We start from the raw sequence: 21,061 nt of genomic DNA on the forward strand, positions 1-21,061 counted from the left end.
CCCGGGGAAGGGGAGTCCGACTTTGGTCGCTTGCTTAAGGTGGTGTCTGCTAGGTTTCCCCACTGTAAAATGACTTCATCTCCCCTTTCCCTAGTCTACTCTTCAGAAGTGAGTCACTAAGTCCAGCCCACCCTCCAATGAGGGGATTCAGCTCTGCTTCTGGAGGGAGAGTGTCTGCATATATTAAATGGAATTCTTCCATAAAGAAGATATGTTTTTTCTTCACTTACTTTGTTTATGTGATAATAAAACAAATAAGAATGACCATTGATTATGGCTATGTCAATCAAGCTTTTGGTGTGGACTCTCTCTGGACAGGTGACATAGATAAAAGCAGCCAGCACACCATGGACACACCCGGAAATATTTGTCCCCCGCTCCTTCCCCATTTGTCATAATGACCAAAAATCTCTTTTTTTTTCTCTTAAATCTATAAAAAGACAAGTCTAAATATATTTTTTTCCTGATTATAATTGTGCTCACAGTAGAAAATTTGATAATACAGAGAAGTATTGGGAAGATAAGGATTCCTGAACCCCACTACCTAGACGCCATCTTGGTAGAGTGTCTTCCAGTCTTTCTTTTCCTAACGTACATTTTCAAATGTACACACTTGAGATCAGAAGGTGCAACAGGCTGAAGTGCATCCCGGCCCCTGTGTTCACATGTGGAAACCCTAACCCCCAGTGTGATGGTATTAGGAGGCGGGGCCTCTGGGAGGTGGTCAGGGTTAGATGCGGTCACACAGGTGGGGCCCCCACGATGAGGTTAGTGTCCTTATAAGAAGAGACACCAGAGAGCTAGCTGTCTTTCTCCCCACCGTGTGAGGAGGCAGCAAGAGGGCGGCTGTCCGCAAGCCAGGTGGAGAGTCCTCACTGTGCTGGCACCCTGGGTCCAGCCTCCAGAATTGTGAGAAATGAGTTTCTGTTGTTGAAGCTGCCCGGTGGATGCTATTTTGTAATGGTGGCCGGAGCCAAGACATAAGGTTTACCCCACCTTGATTCTTTAAAAAAAAAAAAAAAATCAATTCCCCCCACTCATCATTATACAGTATTTCCGTAAATATTCAGTAAGCATCCGTAAATATTCTCCCAACAGATGCTTTTTAATGACGACGTAATATTCCCTCATATGAAAGGACCATACGGTACTGAACCAGTTGCTTCCAATTTTGTTCTATTTTTACAAATAATGCTGAGATGCACATCCTGATATGAACCTTTGACAGCACTGCTGATTAGTTGAGGTTAGGCTTTTTCCAGAAGGCACTTTATTTAACCAGGAAGCCAAGCAGAAAAGAAAAGGAACAACTCAAACCTGGGAAAACCTGGAAGGAGGCTGAACATGCCGTGTAGGTGAGCTGCTGCCATTCCCTCTGCCAACAATGCTCTCCCACAAACATCTGCCTGGAGCTCTCCTTCTCTCTGGAAATGCCACTTCCTTGGAGGAGCCCTCCCTGATTGCCTGACCTAGACTAGCCCCACCTTCCTCTTGTGCTCTTTTGTCCTCACAGGGCATGTCACCATGTCCCCTGTTATGCATTTGCTTACTGTCTATGTCCCGCTGTACGAGCAGTTTATTATTTATCATGTTTATTGTTTCTGTCCATCTCCTCTCTCTGAGTGGGGATTTTTGTCTGTCTTCTTCATGGTGGGTCCCCTCCCCCACCCCCGCCGCCACCGTTCACCTGCCCATTTCCCAGCACACAGTAGGTGCTCAACAGTTACTGAATACATGAATGGATTTCAATGATACTGAGAAAAGAAACGAGATGTTGGGATTGTAAAGCACTGTCCACCCAGGCAGGCGGCCTCCATCTGGCATCTGAGCCCATGGATTCTAAGACACTTGGAGCTGGTGCATCTGGACTCTCTCCCCATGGGTTTCACCTGCCAGAGGCTAGTGAGGCCTCGGCTCTAGCATAAATGCAGAGGACAAAGATTCCAGACCCTGTGGCTGCCTGTGGCCGGATGGATTGAGGTGGCAGAGGGCAGAACACAAGAGCAGGGCCCAGATGCCTGGAAAAGCAACAGCTCTGTCCTCAGCAGCAGAAACTCAAAGGTAGTCACCTTAGCCCCTGCCTTTGGCAATGAGACGCTCTAATGGTTGTATTAAGTGTGTGTCTTAATTTGAGAAGCCCCAGACAAGGGTTCAGGTCCAGTAGTTTATTTGGGAGGTGTTATGGATTGAATTGTATTCCCCACCCCCCCAAAAGGTATGTTGAAGTTTTAACCCCCAGGACCTCAGAATGTGACCTTATTTGGAAATCAGGGCATGGCAGAGGTCATTAGTTAAGACGAGATGGTGCTGGGGTAGGGGGCGCCCTAATCCAACATGACTGGTGTCTTTATAAGAAGGCAACCATGTGAAGATGGGATATTCAAGTGGAGGACAGAGAATGTGTAAGCCAGGGAATGCCAAGGATTGCTGGCAGCCACCAGCTCCAAGAGGCCAAGAAGGATCCTCCCCTAGGGCCTTCAGAGGGAGCCTGGCCCTGCCAGAGCCTTGACAGGGCACTCCTGGCACCCAGACTGCAAGACAATGAATGTCTGTTGTTTTAGCCACCACTTTGTGGTATTTTATTACTGCTCTAGGCTCACATCAGGCCCACAACACTGCTGGGGTTTCTACCCACAGGATGACGGTGGGATGTAAGTACATGTAAAGTTCTAGAAGGCGACTCAGAGTTAGTAGCAGCTACCAGTAGGGTGAGGGTGAGGGTGGGGAATAAAGTGGGACCCCACAGCTCACTCTACTTCCTCAGGGGCGGCTGGGTTTTTTTTTTTTTTAAAGATTTTATTTATTTATTTGAGAGAATGAGACAGAGAGCATGAGAGAGGGGAGAGTCAGAGGGAGAAGCAGACTCCCCACTGAGCAGGGAGCCTGATGCGGGACTCGATCCCGGGACTCCAGGATCATGACCTGAGCTGAAGGCAGCCGCTTAACTGACTGAGCCACCCAGGCGCCCCTTGGCTGGGGTTTTTAGGATATAAAATTCATATATGTTTCTGAGAGGCGTGCCTACCAGGGTGGAGAATTCGGCCTACACAGAGCTCGCTGAGGACCAGGCACTGTTCTAAACACTTCACATGTACCCACCTCACTCAGTCCTCCTGCCCTGTGAGGTAGGACTGTGCTTCTGCTCATACTGCACAAGTGGAAATGAGGCACAGAGAGGCCAAGTGACTAGCCAAGGTTGCACAGCAAGGAAGTGGTAGAGTCAGGTTGGGGACCCAGGCAGTCTGGTGCCTGACTCTGCTCTCACCACTTCCCCTGAGCTTGTTTTCCCCAAGACAGCTCAACTCTAAGCTTCCAGGACAAATATCTCTTCCAACAATGGTGCTTATGACTAGAGAACCTTCTGGAAATTTGTGGTCCTGCTCATGCTTCCTCTCCCACCACTAAGCACATCCCCAGTGTCTTCCTCTGAACCTCTGGACACTTTCTCTGGACATCCGACCCCATGACACAACCCTTTCCCACGTTCACAATTTTCTTAGCTTCTGTTCCTCAGTCCCATTCTCTGCCCGAGTTCCTTACCATCCTGGCCCCCAGCTCTGTTTCACTCCCAGGAGGGCTCATTTCCCTCTGTAGCCTTCTGTCACACCACCCTGCAAAGCAAAAATCTAGAACCCATAAAAATCCCCCAGCAAGCTTTTGCCAATTGGGCATAACCTTTTGTCCAAGCTGTTTGCAAGTGAGGCCCAAGAGAGAGTCTGAACATCTCTCAGATCTGTGGTCTGTTTCTAGAGATGCTATGCTCAGACAAGGTCTTCATACAAATTAGAATACCTTCTTACATTCTTTATAGTTGTCAAAAAACTGTAATAATGGTGGACATCTATGTAGTCTACAATACGAATTACACTCCTGAGATGTGGTGGCTTGTGCAGTGTGTGACATGCTCAACTGTCCATGGCACTTTTGCAATCCACTTCCAGGCTGCACTCTCAACCCCACCTTAAAATGAGCCACTGATCAAAAGGATAGGTTCCTGCAAATCTCCCTCCACCCCCAAGAGGGAACCTTCCTCAAGAAACCTAAACTGCCACCAGGAGGAGAGTTCAGCAACCCCGCATGCAGGAAGAAGCCTGGTATTGCTTCCCCAGCAGGCCAAGCCCTGGCTCATATGGGCAGAACCTTAACTGGCAATTTCAGCATTTAAGCAGGCAGGGAGGATACCTCCGTGAGTCAGCAGAGGTATATGTGTGGAGCAGCCCCAGGGGATGCTCCATGAGGTCGCTACACTTGTGGCATCCTGTGTTTGATTCTGAATCCCTGACTCCACCCACTTCCAGCTGCTGACAGGTGACTGACTTGGGGGGCCTCTCACAGCACAGGTGGGTGAGGAAGGTGTGCTGTTTTAGGGCAGACACAGCTCTAAGACCTGTACATCTGAATATCTATCAAAATTATGAATACGCTTTAGTTGTTGACCCAGTGATCCCACTTCTCGGAATGGACACCACCAACCCCAGCTATATCTGCACAAGGATGAAAAGACATAAATGCAGCAGGCTCATGGAAGCTCTGAGTTCAATGTCAGAGGATGGGGAACCTCCAAGCATTTGTCTCTGGGGAACTGATTAAATGCACCACGGCCCACCAAACAACGGAGTGCTATGCAGCTGTACAAAAGAACGAAGTCATGCTCCATGTCCTGCCATGGAAAGATCTCCAGGATATATTGTTATGTGACCCAAAAAAATCACAGAATAGAACAGCATGTATAGAATGTTACACTTTGGGGTAAGAAAGGGAGGAGGATATAGATTTGATTACACTTATATTTGCATAAACACTGAAAGCATACACCAAGGAGCTGAAGGGGTTGCACGTGGTGGGGGGATAGGAAACAAGATGCAAGTGGGGCAGGTGGGCCTCTCTCTAACGTTTTCAAGATCTCAGACAAGAGTGCTGATGGAGGCTCACATACTCTGTGTAAATATTTAAAAGCTACTAAATAAAATATGCTGTATGCTTCCCCTTTGTAAACATACCTTCATAAGCACTGGGAAGGTCAGGGTGGAATTTAGAACCTAGACGTCTGCACTGGATCACGATGTGAGCAAAGCCAGCCCTGCCCCCAGACCACGCATGGCCTTCCTTCTCCCCTACTCATGGCTCTGTCTGGCCCGGGGGCAGGGGGCTTCATGCACACATGCATGGGCACTCCTGCTTGCATATCTAAGCTCCGGCCACATTTGTGCCAACAGATGCTCCTAGGACACCTGGCACAGTTGGAGAACAGACGCACAGAAGAATCTCATGCAAGTCCACAGAATCCGGGCTTGGGCAGAAAATTCCAGAATCCCGAATAATCCAAGAGGGCAGTCTAGAAAGTGGGGTAGGTGGTGCCAGCTTCTGGTAGACATGTCCCCTGAGGCCCATGGACTCCTCACCCTCCAGGGAGGGAGTATGGCTGGCAGAGGGCCGGCGAGGGTCCCAGCACAGAGCCCCTTTGTATAGATCCCAGGATATTACTCCTTTATCCATGTGGGCTTTTGAATCACACAACCTTTACATATTAAAAAATCTAAAATTATATTTAAACACTTGCACAGTGAAAATTTATGCAGCATCTGTGTGCCCTCTAGATTTCCATGCCCAATGGCCTCCTCTACCTGAAGTTCTGATGCCTCCCGGCCCCCGCCCCCACCTCGCCGGCTCAGAGTCCCTCCAATGCAGCCTCAGGAATTGGCTGGTCCCGGAGAACCACCTCTCCCCGAACTTGCATCACTTACGTTGTAGAGGAGGTCAGTCCACCCTTCCATGGTGATGCACTGGAAAACTGTCAGCACTGCAAATAGGATGTTGTCGAACTGAGTGATCCCATTGTTGGGCCCTTCCCAGTAGGGCTGACATTTGGTCCCATTGGGGCAGGTGCGGGCGGGTTCCTCTGTCCCACACGGAGCCGGAGACTCACCCTGAATGTCATCTATGAAAGGGAAGGGGAGAAAAGTCAGGGGAAGGGGCTAGGAAAACCAACTCTGAGACATAGGGGCTGTAAAGATTCAATACTGTTGGGAAAAGATGACTATTGGAATGAATTTATCAGTCTTTTTTTTTTTTTTAAGTTTGGCTTTGTTGATCTATTCATTGTTTTCTGTTTTATTAATTTCTTCTCCAAGCTTTATTACTTTTCCTGTGCATTTCCTAAACTTTTGAGATGGATTCACTTTCTTTTAAGGCTATAAATTGCCATTTGCATGTAGCTTTAGCTGTATCTCACAAAATTTGTCATGCATTATTATCATTATTGCTCAAGTACAATATTTGGCAATTTCCATTATTATTTCTTCTTTGACCCATGGATAACCAAGATGCATTAAAAAAAAACTTGCCAGATATTTACAAAAATGGAATAGTATAGGGGCACCTGGGTGGCCCAGTCGGTTGAGTGTCCGACTCTTGATTTCAGCTCAGGTCATGATTTCAGGGTTGTGGGATCAAGCCCTGTGTCAGGCTCTGTGCTCAGCGTGGAGTCTACTTGCCCCTCTCCCTCTGCTTCTACCCCTGCGCTCTCTCTCTAAAATAAATAAAATCTTAAAAACATAGACTAGTATAACGAATTCCCATGTACCTATCACCAATTGCAACGCTTATCAACTCAGGGCTAATCTTGTTTCATCTGTATCCCCTCCCCACACTTTGCCCTGCACTAGAATATTTTTAAAGCAAATCTCAGATACCCTATCATTTCATCCACAAATAAGAAGCATGCCTCTTAATTTCTAAACACTTTCAGAGTTATCCTTTTGTTACCAATTTCCAGCTTGATTACACTGTGGTCAGAGGATATGTTTTGTGTAATTCGGTCCTTTAAAATCTGTTGAGGTGTGCTTTATGTACCCTAATATAGAGGGTTTGGGTGAATATGTCATGCACATTGTGAGATGGTTGGGTGCAGTGTTCTCCAGACTTCCATTAGGACAAATATGTGAATCATGTGATGCTGTTTTTCTGTAGCCTGATTTTTCTTTTCTATTTTTTCTTTTTTCCTCTCCTCTTCTCTCCCCTTTTCCTTCCCTCCCTCCCTTTTTTTGTTTTCTTTCTTTTTTCTTCTTTCTTTCTTTCTCTCTCTCTCCTTCCTTCCTTTTCTTTCTTTCTTTTTCTTTCTTTCTTTCTTTCTTTCTTTCTTTCTTTCTTTCTTTCTTTCTTTCTTTCTTTCTTTCCTTTCTTTCTTTTTCTTTCTTTCTTTCTTTCTTAGGTACTGGGCTCAGGGAGCTGTTCTGGGGTTGAGGGAGGCCAGTACACACAGTACTTACCCTTAGGCACAGGAGCTAAGTTTCTCCCCAAACAGCAGGAGACAGATTGTAAAAATGCCACAAGGAAAGAGACACACGCCAACAGATGCCCTGTTGGCAACCAAAGACAGCTTCCTGGTGAAGTTGGGCTGGGTGCCAAAGGTGGAGTCTGAATTCCAAGGTGTTGATGGGGAGACCCCGGGAACCCATGGAATCAGAGGAGCACAGAATGACCCAGGGGTGTTCCCACTGGACCAGAGCAGTGGATACGAGAGGACCCTATTCAGCGAGTCACACTTCTGAAGGTTTTCAGAGAGCAACACTGTCCGCCAAGAAAACAAACAGCCAAGTGTGCAAACTCAAGCTCTCCACAAAACAAAAATATCTCTCAATGTATGTGCTATGGGCACAAATTCCCAACCCCCACTCAGCATGCAGCAGAGAGAAATAAACCAGCACAGAAGGCGTGAATCTTATTGGCCTTTGAAGCTTCAGTTAAATAGAAACTGTAGGTCATGCAAAGTGACACCTGCCACTCTCAGAAGTGACACCTACTGCTCAAAGTTCTGATATAAAGAAACAATGACCACATCGGCCACTAGTTTAAGCGGCTGGAAATGCCTTCCTCATTCACGCTGGATTCGGTACAGGGGGCTATTATTTAACAAATACAGACTGGAAGGCAAAGTCTTTTAAACATAAGGCTCAGAGCAGGGGGGAAGAAAATGCATGGATTTCTATAAGGAACGAGAACCCCTGTTTGTTGGGAAGGTCACCTCTGTCCAGAACCTTCTCCGTCTCCACCCTGCGACCAAGTCTGGTTCAGTTTCCACCCCCCTGCAGCCCCCCCACGTCAGCCAGTGAACACTGGTCCCTCCTTTTCCTCAGGGCTACAAGAGCTCCCCAGTGTTCGTCCATATTTGGTGGGGAGATAAAAGCACACGTCAGCCTTCATTGCTACGAACTGGTTGCAGATGAGGAGTCTTATCTCCTCAAAAGATTTTGGAGGCTCTTGGAAAGCAGAACGCCTTCCACTTTACCTTTGCATTTCTCTGAGTGTTTGGCACGGTTCTGGGCACGCGGGAACTGGGTTCCCGAGGATAAAGGAATGCAGCTGAAAACCTGTCTCTCCTTAGCAGTTTGGCCCAGTGGTTCTCTTGATTTCAATCCCCCCTCAACCCTCCGCCCCCCCATCACGAAACACTCTGAGGGCTGCTTCTAGAAAAGCAACCGTCCAGAGAGTCTGAGGAATTTGGTTATAAATATATTTTAAAATTAACCTGCTGCCTGGGTGTCTGTATATATCTGTCTCTTACTCACACGCCTTATATTTTTAATCGCGAGCTTTTCAGTCATCCTCCTAAAATGAGGCTTTCTAACCCCCCAGCTGCTCCCCCCACATCTGCCCCCTCACAACCCCACTCAGACCCAAGCCAGCTGTGCGTCTGCTTAGCTAGAAAGAAAAAAAAAAAACCTCAATAAAACCCCAAAACCTAGGCTCCAGGAGTCCTGGTTTCTCTGCTCTTGGCTGACTTTTCTGAGGGGCCCTGTCCTGTATCTCTCCCTCCTACATTTCCGCCCGGGTGACGAGGCCAGGCGCAGAAATAGCTCTGCCTCAATTAACACCTTCTTCATCGGGGAAAGAAATAATTAGGACATCCCATATTGAGCAAACTTCACAAGCCCAGGAGAGAAGGAGTCAGGAGGAGCAAGAGAAAAGGAGGAAGAAAAAGGACATCTTGAATAAATGTTCCCTACTGAGTTTTCCTTCCCTCTGGGGTGGTCTGGGGCCAGGGCTCCACCATGTGGGGGTCATTAGGAGACGGTGGATAGGAAGCCACTCCCGGACAGAATCTTCTTCCCAGTGAGACAGGCCTAAAACCCCTTTCATTTCTCACAGGCGATCCCCTTCAGCTTCACCATCCACTCTAGGTCCATCCCCTGAATTCATGGTTCCCTTGTCCCATGATTAGTGCTGCCAGCCCCCCAATCTGCACCAAGATGGCCGGTGGTCCCAATACTGACATACAGGCTTCTGTTCTCATCCTGTTCCATTTGGTTCTTGGGCTCCAGAGAGCAAAGGAATTTGGGGAGCAGGAGATTTAACGGAAAATGTATCCGGAAGCTGCCGGGTCCCCCGAACGTGTGGATATTGGCGGACACCGCCCTGCCACACTGCTGATTCAGAGCTGAGTCCCCACAAGTGAGCCTCCCGCCTTCCTGGCTTTTCTCTGCCTGTCCCCCCACCCATTTCTTGACCCAACCGCTGAGGAGTTGCCACTCGCACAGGACCCTGCTTGCGCTAGGTTCTGACTGTTGGCATCATGCCTCCCAGCTGGGTGTCTTCAAGGCACATTCTGGGGGAGGCCAGGAGGACCACCCTCTCTATTCCTTTTCTCCAGGTAATGGGGACTGCCCCCCAAAAGCAATCAGACCCCTTCCTTCCTGACCAGGCTGCCCCCTTTCTTCCTGCTTGAGAACATAGCACGGGATGCGGTCCCCGCAAGGTTACGAGGTGGAAGAGGCTGGCACCCTGTCCATATCCTGCTGTTTGCCAGGCCCCCCCACACTCCCACCTGAAAACATCTTTCATGCCTGCTCCAGCCTAGCGTGCAGGTCAGCCAGCCGTGCCGGGGCATTAATGCCCACCCAGGGACAGTCCTTATCAGTGTCAGACAGAAGTTGGTGGATAACACCCTGGTTCCCTTGCCCCCTGACTGGGATGGCTCTGAGGAGCTGAGGACTGAGCCCCAGCTGCCCACAATGGTAGCCTACTTGATAACACTACACCCCTTTACTAGATGTCTTCCTTCCCTGTCTCATGTCCCCACTCCCCTGCTGGCACTTCCTGGGATCACTTCCCAAATAAACCACTTACCCCTGGGACAGCTTCCGGGGGACCCCAATGCAAGGCGCTAGAACAACCAAGACCCCAAGGGCTACCTCACCCCCAGCTTTGCCTGCAGCACTTTGGAAGGAAGTTCTCCCAGCTGCCAGGAGAAAGAAGCAAAGCCCTGCATATCCCTTCCAGGAGCTTGTCCCCAAGGGAGGAAGGTTGAAAACAAAACAAAACAAAACACATCATGCTGCTTGGACCTACCTGTCCCCTCTTCAAAGCAGGTGGTATGAAATTTTCCCATATAAAATTCTAACCCTATGATTGCAAAAATAAGGATTGCAAAAAATAGGAGGAGGCCGATCTGCAGCAGGGGGATCATTGCCTTCATGATCGACTTCAGGACGACTTGTAAACCTGAGAAGACACAGAGAGAGCCCCCATGGCTCTGTGAGCAAGCACCCCAAACCCTAGGAACCCAGAGTACACGCGAGGCTGGGGGTGGGGCAATGATGAGGGACCACACTCGCTGGTCATCATAAAATGGGAACAAGCCCTCCTGATATTTTAAGGCACTTTTTATTTTAAAATATTTTTAAAGTATTTGACATATGCTCTCATTTGATGACATTTTAGGCAAGGAAGGAGTGGAAATCGATTGCTTTCTAAGCCATATTCCTGGGTGTTGGGAAGCTTTTACCCAGAGCGGAGTGCCTTTTCCTAATTTTTCCCACCAAGAGGGGGCGTCTTTTCCTAATTCATGCAGAGGCACCAGCAAGGCTAGCTGCACCTCTGCACGGGGAAGACAGTCAATGTCCCAGTTCCAGTCCTGAGAAACCAGACATGATTTCATTGGCTTCTAACACAACCCCATGAAGTGGGCACCCATGTAAAATTATCCCCATTTTGCAGAGCTGGGAAGCAAGTCTGAGAGAGGTGATTCATCCAAGGGCGTCAGAAATAACAGAGCCGGGACTTAAACCCAGGTCTGAGTGATGTCAAATGGTATGTTTGTAGCCACTGTGCTATCAGGAAAGTGTATGGTTAAAATCAGGGTTCAAACAAAAAGCCTAAGGCCTTGCTTCTTGATTAGAAGAACTTCACACGGCTCATGATTAGCACCTCCTGACGGGTGGAAGCCACAGGGACCCGCAACGTATGGGTGATGCTAATGGAGGCGGTGTGGCGGAGTGGTTAAGGCTCTGGACACTGGTTGTGGTTAGTGCCCAGGCCGGGTATCCTCCATCTCTGCTGTGCCCCCCTTCCAGGTGCTGCGGGTGTTGGCTGCTAATAGCTCCCAGCTGCCCCTCCTCTTTATACAACAGCCTTTGGTTATCAAGAGCTGCCTTACCTGAGCAGCCACTGTCTTCTCGGCATTCCCCACCCACTGCCCCCAATAAGTGACCAGAGAAGGATGAAGAAGGCCAGCAGTCCCTCTGCCTCAGGTTCGAGGATAACTCTGGTGCTACTCACACTCCAGAGCTCCCCACGGGATCAGGTTGAGACTACATCCTTGCTCGGCATCTTTCCCCATCCCATCCTGCTGCCCTCATTCTCTCTCTCCTGACGGCACTCTCCAGATAAAGCAGGGCCACCTAGGCACCTAGCTAAGTCTGCATCGAGGGGACCCGACCTAGTCATCTACTTACTAGCAATGTGACCTTTAGCAAGTCAGGTCACCATTCTGAATCTTGGTTTCTTCATCTGTAAATGGGGACTGGAATAGCATCTCCCTCTCATGATTAAATGAGAGAGCACATATCTGGCAAAGTACCACCAGAGGTGGTGAAATTTTTGTTAGTATTAGCTTGGGGGTGACCCTTAATGCAATGCTGGCAGCTCCTGGAATCCTACGAACACCTAAGCAGAAGTGCCTTCTTTCTACCAAAAGACCCTGCTGGTGGTCGTCTGGGAGATCTCACTCTTTAAATCCAGATGGCAATGAACCTGACAAACGAAGCCAATGAGATGTAAAATGGAACTGATAATAGAACCTACATCACAGGCTTGTTATGAGGACAAATGAATTTTTAAAATGGCAAATACTTAGAACAGTGCCTGGCACATAGTACGTGCTTTTAAAATTAGTAGTAGTAGTACTAACTGAGGCAGTGGGACAGAAGGTCGACCCTGTTTTGTTTTGGTTTTTGGCAGCCCAACCTGCATCTGACCCTGAATATGGCAGCTGCGCCTAAAGGGTGGGGCAGAAGCACCCTTGGAGGAGGAGAAAGCAAGCAGATGGGACGAGTATGGGCTCTGGAGCTCATCACTGTCAAGTTGTCAGAGCTCAGATGCAGAATTTAACCTATCTGAGCGTCAGCTTTTTCATTTGTAAAATGTGTTCATTGGGCGATTGGGAAGACAAACTAAGATAATGCATGTAAAGTTCTCTCTACAGTGTCCAGTATGCAGCAGGTGCTCAATAGATGGTCACAGTCACTGCCACCAGTGTTACTGGCCAGGCTCGGGGTCACACTTGCTAACACCTAGTCCTGCCATTCTCAGCCACATGACCCCGCTCAAATTATTTAGCTGCTCTGAGCCTCAGTTTCCACATCTGTAAAATGGAGATATCAGCACTCTCTCCCAACATCACAGAATCGTGAGTACTGACTGAGATGTATCAGCATGGCTCCTGACAGACAGCAGGTGCTCAATAAACAGGTGCTGTGGTTATAGGTGAGGCTCCTGGCTTGCTTCCAGAAGCTCATGGAGACCTGCTACCAGGTTCCTGGGGGTCCCTTGGGAGCTTCCCCCCAAAAGAAGGCTGCCTTGGCACAAGCTGGGAAGCAAGCACTCAGGGGCCACTTCTGAGATGTTCTGCAGAGGGGAAACTGAGGACTCCCGGGACCCCTGAGCAGAGCCCTTGCCAGGGTTGGAAACTCACGCACTTGGGATTCCAGACACCAGCTTGAGCGGCCTCAGCACTCGAACTGCCCTCAGCGTCCGTAGGTCAAACTCCGTCCCAACTGTCGCCAAGATGCTGGAAGAAAGAAGCCAGAGTGGAAAACAGAGGGTGGGTTTCAGGGTCAGAGGGGAATGGGATTTGATGTCATTTATTGGCTAGGTGACCACAGGTGGGTGACTTTACTTTGCTGGCCTCAGTTTCATCTTCCATGTTAACCGTACCTGCCTTATAGGATAAAAGGTGATTTATAATGACCCCAACAAGGTGTGTGGTTGATGGTGGTAATAAACACTGGATTGAGAGGAATAGAAGCGTCCTGTTGCACATGGTCAGGATGACGTTCAATATATTTCACAATGCACAATCGGAATGAATTGTGGGGAGGCCCAGGGGTCCTGGGGAGGGGCCAGGGAGAATGGCAGACCCTTCGGAGCTCAGCACCCTTTATCAACTGGCAGGAAAGTGGTTCAGTATTAGGAGACCAGCCTGCATGGGGTTCAAATCCCAGCTCTGCCATTTCCCAGCTGGGTGACTTTGGACAAGCCAGGACACCTCTCTGTGCCTCAGTTTCCTCTTTTATAGAACAGGGATAATAATAGTACTGACATCGCCTCAAAGAGGTGTGGGGATTAAATGGACTGATACATGTGCTGTGATCAGCATGGTGCCCGGCACACAGGAAGTGTGCTAAGCTACTCGGAAATAAATGAAAAGGAAAAAAAAAAAAAAAAAAACCACAGGAAACCAAACCAAACAATGAGTGTGGCTCTGCTGGTGTGCAGCTGAGGGAGCGTGAGGAGGCCGGTGTGGCTGGCTGGAGCCAAGCCAGCCAGGGTGACAGCAGGAGGAGGTGAGGGCAGGGTGGTGACGGGTAGATCGTGCAGGGCCCTGTGGGCCATGGTGCGGACTCTGGTTCCTTCTCCAAGTGACATGGGAGCCATGGAGGGTTCTGAGCACTGGAGGGTTGGGACATGACATGAATTACAAGAAGGTCCCCTAAGGGGCAAGGCCAGAAGCTGGGAGATGGTGGGGGAAGGGGCCACTGCACTTCCAGGTGAGCCGTGGCGGGTCTGGGTCAGGCTGCGCTGGACACCGGGGTAGCACTGAGATGAACTTGACCCCACCCTCAGGTGACCTCACAAGTGGGTGAGGTTCAAGCATGAATCCCTCTGGCCCCAGGCTGCAGGAGAATGAGGAGGACCTGAATACAGACAGGAGGGCTGGGGACAGCATCACCACAGAGCCCAAGTACGAGGCGGTAGCACAGCACAAAATCTCAGATCTAGAGTTAAACCCTGGCCCTGCATTTTCTCATTGTGTGGCCTTTGTCCTAACCTGTTCAAGCCTCAGAAATGCAGATAATCCGACCTCCCCCTGGCCCACTGCAATCCTAAACGGCACCTAAGATGTACTAGTTTTCATCCTCCATCCTGGAAGGTTGAGAAGGAATTAGGAGGGGATGGAACAGGGTGGAGGGGGGTTGCTGGTGCAGGGAAGGCTTCTGTGGCCAAGAAAGCACCACAGAGACAGAAGCTTCGTTCAGGATATTGGTGGGGAGAAATGGGTGGGCTGGTGTTGGAGGCTGTGAACTGGAGGCTGAGGAAATGGGTCTTATCCTGTGGACAGTGGGAGTCATGTAAGGTTTCAGAGCAGGGGAGGGATGTGATTAGGGTTGGCGTGGTGAAGACAAGGCTGACAGCTGACAGGACAGATGGGCAGTGATGGAGGCAGAGCGAGGAGGGAGCGGTGAGAGCAGGCCAGCGTAATGAGGGCTGGAACTAGGACAAAGGCAGTGGGAGTACAAAGGAGGCCCCAATTTAAATATAGCTGCCATTGATTGCTGGGCATCAGGGAGCTTGCCTGGGCTCATCAAATCCTCCCTGCATCCCAGCAGTCGGCAGGATGAGTCCCATTTTCCAGAGGAAACTAGAGCCTGGAGAAGTTACTAATGCATGGAGGTCCACACCACTGAGCAAGAACTCAAAGCCAGGAACCCAGTTCTCCACCTCACATGGCTCATTAGATGGGGTGGGGGCCATGGTGGGAAAGGCAGAAAGGAAGAATGGCTTCCTGGTTCTGAATTAGCCACTGAGCAATGGCCATTCATTCAATGAGGGTTTATTGAGCACCTACTATAGGTGCCTGAGGACACTGCCATGCACAGAAAGACAATGGGAAAACATATGATATGCCAGATGGTGGGAAATGCTATGGAGAACAATATGGCAGCCACCAGGGCTTCCCATGGAAAGATTGAGCGTGGTGGGATGGGAGTAAGAGGAATCAAAGATGCCTGCAAGGTTTTGGCCTGAGCTACCTGAAGGATGGAGTCACTGTAAATTGAGATAGGAAAGGGGTAGGTTTGGAGGAAGATCAAGACTGGGCTGTGGACACGTTGAGTTTGAGATGCCAGTTTTCTGTGACTCCCTTGTTAAAACCTTCCATTGGCTTCCATCAGGCTTAGAATAAAATCCAAACTCTACCATGACCACAAGACTCCCACTGACTGCCCTGTCCCACCACATATTGGCCACACTGATCTTCTGTTCCTCCAACAGGAAAAGCTCCTTCCCAACATGGGAATGTTATATTGGCCGTTTCTTCTACTGCAAATGCTCGTCCCCTCAACTCTCTCCCTCTTTGCCTTGATGGCCCTCTTCAAATCCTTCAGAGCTCACATTTTGCCTTCTCAGAGAGGATCTCCCTGGTCCCTCTAGCTAAGGAGATCCTTCACTCTCCAGAATTATATTGCTTATTAAGCTGTATTTATTATTCACCTCTTCTTCTAGAATGTGAGCACCATGAAGACAAAGATTTTTTTTTTTGTAGCACCTCTAGCACCTTTTATGGTCTAGCAGGTACTCAATAAAAATCTGGTAAGTGAGAAAAGAGTAGTGGAAAACAGGGTTATGGTAGACCAGATATCCTAAGGTAGATAGGTCAAATGAAAAAAGCCAAGGGCCTCCAGTGGAATGTTGGGGAAGAGCAACATTTTAAGAGACAATGTGTTGAGGAAGGAGCTTGGTGGAAAAGAGGAAGTCACAGAGCTGGGAGGAGACCTGGCAGAGAGGGTCATTCCTGGGGGTCAAGTTCAAAAGTGTTTTGAGAAAGGCGAGGCCACTGGTCTCCAGGGCAGCCCACGGATGAGTCAGGTGCAAAGGATGAGCAGCATCAGGTCACAGGGAGTCTTGCTGTGGCTGATGGCTGTAGAGAACAAGAGAAGACAAACCAGAAACAAGAGACTGGATATGAGAAAGGAGGATTTTCAGGGTGGGAGACACTAAATATGTTTACATGTCCAGAGAGAGAGGTCGATAATGTATCCCTTTGCCTTTAGAGCTCAGCTGCCTGATATGGTAACCACTAGCCACACACAGCTATTTAAATATACCCTTAATTTAATTTAAGTTAAATCAGACGTTTAGTTCCTCAGTCGCACTAGTTGCACTTACATGTAGCTGTTTAAATATATAATTAGATTAAATTAAATTAGACATTCAGTCCCTCAGTTGCATTAGACGTATTTCAAGTGCTCCACAGCCACATGTGGACAGTTGATTTCCATCATTGTATAAAGTTCCACTGGATGGCACTGCTCCTGCATGTCCACCCCACCAGGGCAGGAATTTTCATGTTTTGTTCACAGCTGTATCCCCGGTACCTAAAACTGCCTGGCATGCAGTAGGTGCTCAATAAACGCTTGTTGAATAAATAATAAGGAAGTGGGACATAGGAAAGCCTAGCAATAACTAATAGAGTATTTTCTAGAAGAGATGGAAGGCTGGGTAGGAGACAAGACTTGCCTTAAACTAGGAAAAGAATCATGGAAGATACTGATGGTTGTTTATCTAATAGCCAGTCCTACCCCCTCCCTTGCCAGTGGAGTCCGTCTTCCATCAAAGAGTCAGAAAATGCCCAATAGTCTCTTTTCCCCAGGATTCCTTTCGATGGGAGCACTGGTCACACGACTGGGTCATGTGCATAACAGGATCTGAGTGAAAGCCTGCTGGGAGCTTCTGGGGAAGAGTTTCCCTCCCTCAAGAAGAGTAACATGGCAGGAGACAACCCCTCCTCTTCTTTGGCCTGACAAAGACTTTTGTGTAGACATCCTGGAGCAAGGTGGCCATCTTGGGACCATGAGTGGTAATGGTTACCAGGAAAGTCCTTACACTGGAGATGAAAGAGTGGAAAGATGGGAAGGATTCCTTGGGGACATCACTAAGCTGTGAAGCCAATCCTGCAACCAACCACCCGGCCTCCAGACTTCTTGTAATGTGGATAACAAACATCCTTTCTAGTGGATAAGAACCAGGCAGCTTAGGTTCAAATCCCCATTCCTCCAATCACTAGCTGTGTGACCCTCAGTTTCCTGAACAGTAAAATGGTGATGACAGTCTTACTTACCCCGATAGGTGTGGGGGTTTATGCAAGATGCTTGGAACTGTCCTTGGAATTTAGTAAGTCCTCCATAAATGTTTGCTTTTTTCTTCACCATCATCATTTTTATTCTTGTGTTACTTGTGGCCAAGTTATACCAGAACCCACTGATAAAGGCAAGTCGTTGAGTTTTTTCCTTTGTCAGGTTGTATGCTTGTTGCTTTACATACTGAGATCCCATTTTATGCCCCAGTATCTTTACCAGGTGAGTGTTCTACTCTCATTTCATTGACGGGGAAACTGAGACCCAGGGCGTAGCTACTTGTCCACAGTCACACAGCTAACATGTGGTGCCTGGCTCCTGAGTCTGGCTGTGCTACTTCCACCTCGCTGCCCCTGGTTAACTCACCACCCCACTTGCCCTCTCCCTGGACTTTAGCCAAGCTCATTCCTCCACTAACCCGAGTATAGAAAGGAGCTAGATTTTTCTCTGCTGGCTGGAAGTCAGGATGTCAATAAATATTTGTGGAGGAGCAACTACTATGTGCCAGGGGGGTAAGGAGGGAAACATGTGCAAAGGCCCTGGAGCTGGAGAGACCTCATGGTAAAAGGTGAGGTTACTGGCTGAGAAGGAGGGGCAGAGGACAGGAGAATGACAAGGAGGTATCAGTACAGTCAGAAAGCAGGAGAGAGAATGGGGGCTGCTCTGGACCCCCGACCTCAGGTTAGAAGAAGCACCTGCCAAAACTGACAGGGTCAAATCTTCCTGAGATGGGTACTTAGAAGCATAACTGCTTCTCATGCAGTCTATATTCTTGCCATTCATAGACTGTGTAAATCCTCTTCAAGTTTATTTTTATATCACTTGGCTTTTACCTCCTCTTGGGGAAAGTATTTCTAAAATTCCTTTTAAAAAATCTTCAAACTGGGAGAGTCAAGTCAATTGCTCTCCTCAGTTCATGGCATCTTTCCACCTTTGGTCTGTGCAACGCTCCTCTCTGTTCGTTCATTCATTCATTCATTCATTCCCTCTTATCCCCAAACCCTACTTTCATTCGTCTCCCCCGAGAGACAACCAATATAATGTTTAATTTGGTCTTATTGGAGTGCATTCTTGCAAAACATGTGCTTTATTTTGAGTGCTTATATTTTTAACTTACATTGACGGCACGAAGTTAAAGCATATTCTGTTGTTTCCTGTTTTCACCCAGAACCATGTTTTTAAGCCCTATCCTGGGTGGTCTATTGGATGTGCTATCTGGAGCTTTCACTGGGCCTGGGGCTCTCCATAGGTGCATCCGCCACATCCCCGTTCTCCAGGGATGGACCCCAGGCAGCCTCCAGCTCCCCCCAGCTGGTGCTGTAGTGAACATCCTTGTACCGCCCCTACAGACCCGGCAAAAATCTCCCTGGGGTGGGTGCCTGGGAGCATAACTGCTGGTGAGTCTGACTTAACCCAACTTAGCACAGCTGATGACCTTCCACATGGCCCCCCCAGGCCACAGGCCCAGGAGTCGGGCAGGAGCTTCCTCTGTCCTCACATTCTGCTGACCCTTGGCTTATCCATGGTGCTGATTCTTCCCACTATGAGAGGCATACAGAAACACTTGCTGTTTTAATTTTCATCTTTCTGATTACAAATGATTTTGAGTACCACGTCATATACTGATTAGCTTTTCAGACTTCTCTTCCCTAATCTCCCTGATCACAGTTTTTGCCTGTTTTCCTATTGGGGTTGTGTGTTATTCTTGTTGACTTGGAGACATTGCCTTGTATAGTCTTAATCAGTGCTGCCCAATATGGCAGCCATTGGCCACATGCGGCTATGGACACTGGAAATGTGGCTGGTGGGTGTGAGGAGCTGAATTTTAAATTGTATTTACTTTTAATTCATTTACATTGAAAACGGTCGCATGTGGCTAAGGGGTAACATAATAGATAGCAGTAAAATATTAATCTCTGGTCAGTTATTTTTCCACCACCCTAGGCACTATTTACAAATCCTACTTTAGTTTTTCCCATGCACTATTCTACAGGATTTATAAATATTACAAATATCAACTTGTTTATAACTCCTAACAACCCCACAGGTAGATACTATTCTTTCCATTTTACTGATGAGGAAACGGAGGCACAGAGAGGTTGAGTAAATTGCCTGTGGATTCACAGGAAATGGGAAAGGAAGATTGGGATGCGGGCAGTTTGGTTCCTGTCCCCATGATGTTTTTATTCGAACAGAACATTAGTTTTCATCTAATCCATTATTAGTAGTATTATTTTGCCTTAGAGTTTATGCTTTTAAAATCCTGTTTAAGAAGTCTTTCCCCTACTCTGGGCCACACAGATATTCTCCTGTGTTTTCTCCTATGAAGGGGAAGTTCTTTTTTTTTTTTTTTAAGATTTTATTTATTTATTTGACAGAGAAAGACATAGTGAGAGAGGGAACACAAGCAGGGGGAGTGGGAAAGGGAGAAGCAGGCTTCCCGCCAAGCTGGGAGCCCGATGCGGGGCTCGATCCCAGGACTCTGGGATCATGACAGAAGCTTAACGACTGAGCCACCCAGGTGTCCCTGAAGGGGAAGTTCTGACCACTGACGCGAGGTCCTCTCGAGCACCTTAACCTCTGCACAGAGCCGTTCTTCCACTTTTTTAAAGTAGAGGATTACACAAAAGGACACGTTTCTATTTTGGGTGATTCCTGAAGCTCTCTTAAACCGCACTGTTTTCTTAAATAAAAAGCAGGAACACATGTAAAAACCCCAGAAGGAGCGAGGTAAGTGATTCTAGAAAAGATGGGCCCTCCAGAGGTGTGAGTTTGCTGGGGAGAAGGGGATGGCGGCTGAGCCAAGACAAGCGGGTTCGGAGGATCGGCAGGTCGCTGGCCTGCTGAAGGGCACCATCGCAATTGCTCGCTGATCGCAAGGCTGGAGGAGGGAATAGAAGGGAAACCTGTCCCTGAGACACTGGAATGAGAGCGGGGAAGATAACGTGATGACTCAAGGGGGCCAAGTGTCTTCCACATGGAGGGGATCTGTCCAAGTTTGCAAGCAAAGTGTACCAAGTCAGTGCGGAAGGAGAGCCTGAAGGTCCAAATGAGACATCTGATGGAGTAAAGCTCTCGAGGAAATGGATGAGTATGTTTTCAATTTAATTCCCAGACATTTACCGAGCATCTCCTGAGGGAGAGGCACTCCCAGATCAAAATGAAAACAAAAGCTCAATTCTCGCCTGCAGCTGGTGGGAGCTGAGACCAGTCCCACCACTGCACAGAACTGTTAGGGCAGTTTCCACCAGAGCTAAACAGACTCCTCTCGATGACCCAGAAACCCCAGTCCTGGGAACACCTCCCGCCAAAGACAAGCATGAGAGCGTCAACAGTTCTCCGTAATAGCTGCAAAGTGCAGAGCACCCAAATGCCTATCACCCGTGCAGAACATGCAGCCATGACTTTGAACTCTGCGCAGCTCTGGCAACAACACGGGTGGATCTCACACACACAACAGCAAGGGAAGGAAGCCAACAAGAGTGTGCCATGTGATCCCATGTATTTACAATTCAAAAATAAGCGGGACTAATCCATGCTGTCCTATGTCAGGGTGACTGGTAACTGGAGGGAAATGAGAGGGTTTCTGGAGGTTGGGGATATTCTGTTGCTTGATTTGGGTGCTGGTTATATGAGTGTGTTTAGTTTTG

General features: G+C 48.3%; 1 protein-coding gene across 9 annotated transcripts in view; it reads right to left on the reverse strand.

Annotated features, from left to right (window-relative positions):
* The window catches only part of CACNA1A (calcium voltage-gated channel subunit alpha1 A), a 282,305-nt gene that overhangs the window by 103,915 nt on the left and 157,329 nt on the right, over positions 1-21,061 (reverse strand). For all 9 annotated transcript variants that reach the window (XM_032396091.1, XM_032396095.1, XM_032396096.1 and 6 more), the window contains 3 exons: positions 12,975-13,066; positions 10,348-10,500; positions 5,745-5,938 (listed from right to left, as the gene is read on the reverse strand). In XM_032396091.1, the coding sequence (XP_032251982.1) occupies positions 5,745-5,938; positions 10,348-10,500; positions 12,975-13,066 (439 nt within the window). The remainder of the gene's footprint in view (positions 1-5,744; positions 5,939-10,347; positions 10,501-12,974; positions 13,067-21,061) is intronic.

Source organism: Phoca vitulina, unplaced genomic scaffold, assembly GCF_004348235.1.
Source record: "Phoca vitulina isolate PV1807 unplaced genomic scaffold, GSC_HSeal_1.0 scaffold89, whole genome shotgun sequence".
Lineage (NCBI taxonomy): Eukaryota > Metazoa > Chordata > Mammalia > Carnivora > Phocidae > Phoca > Phoca vitulina.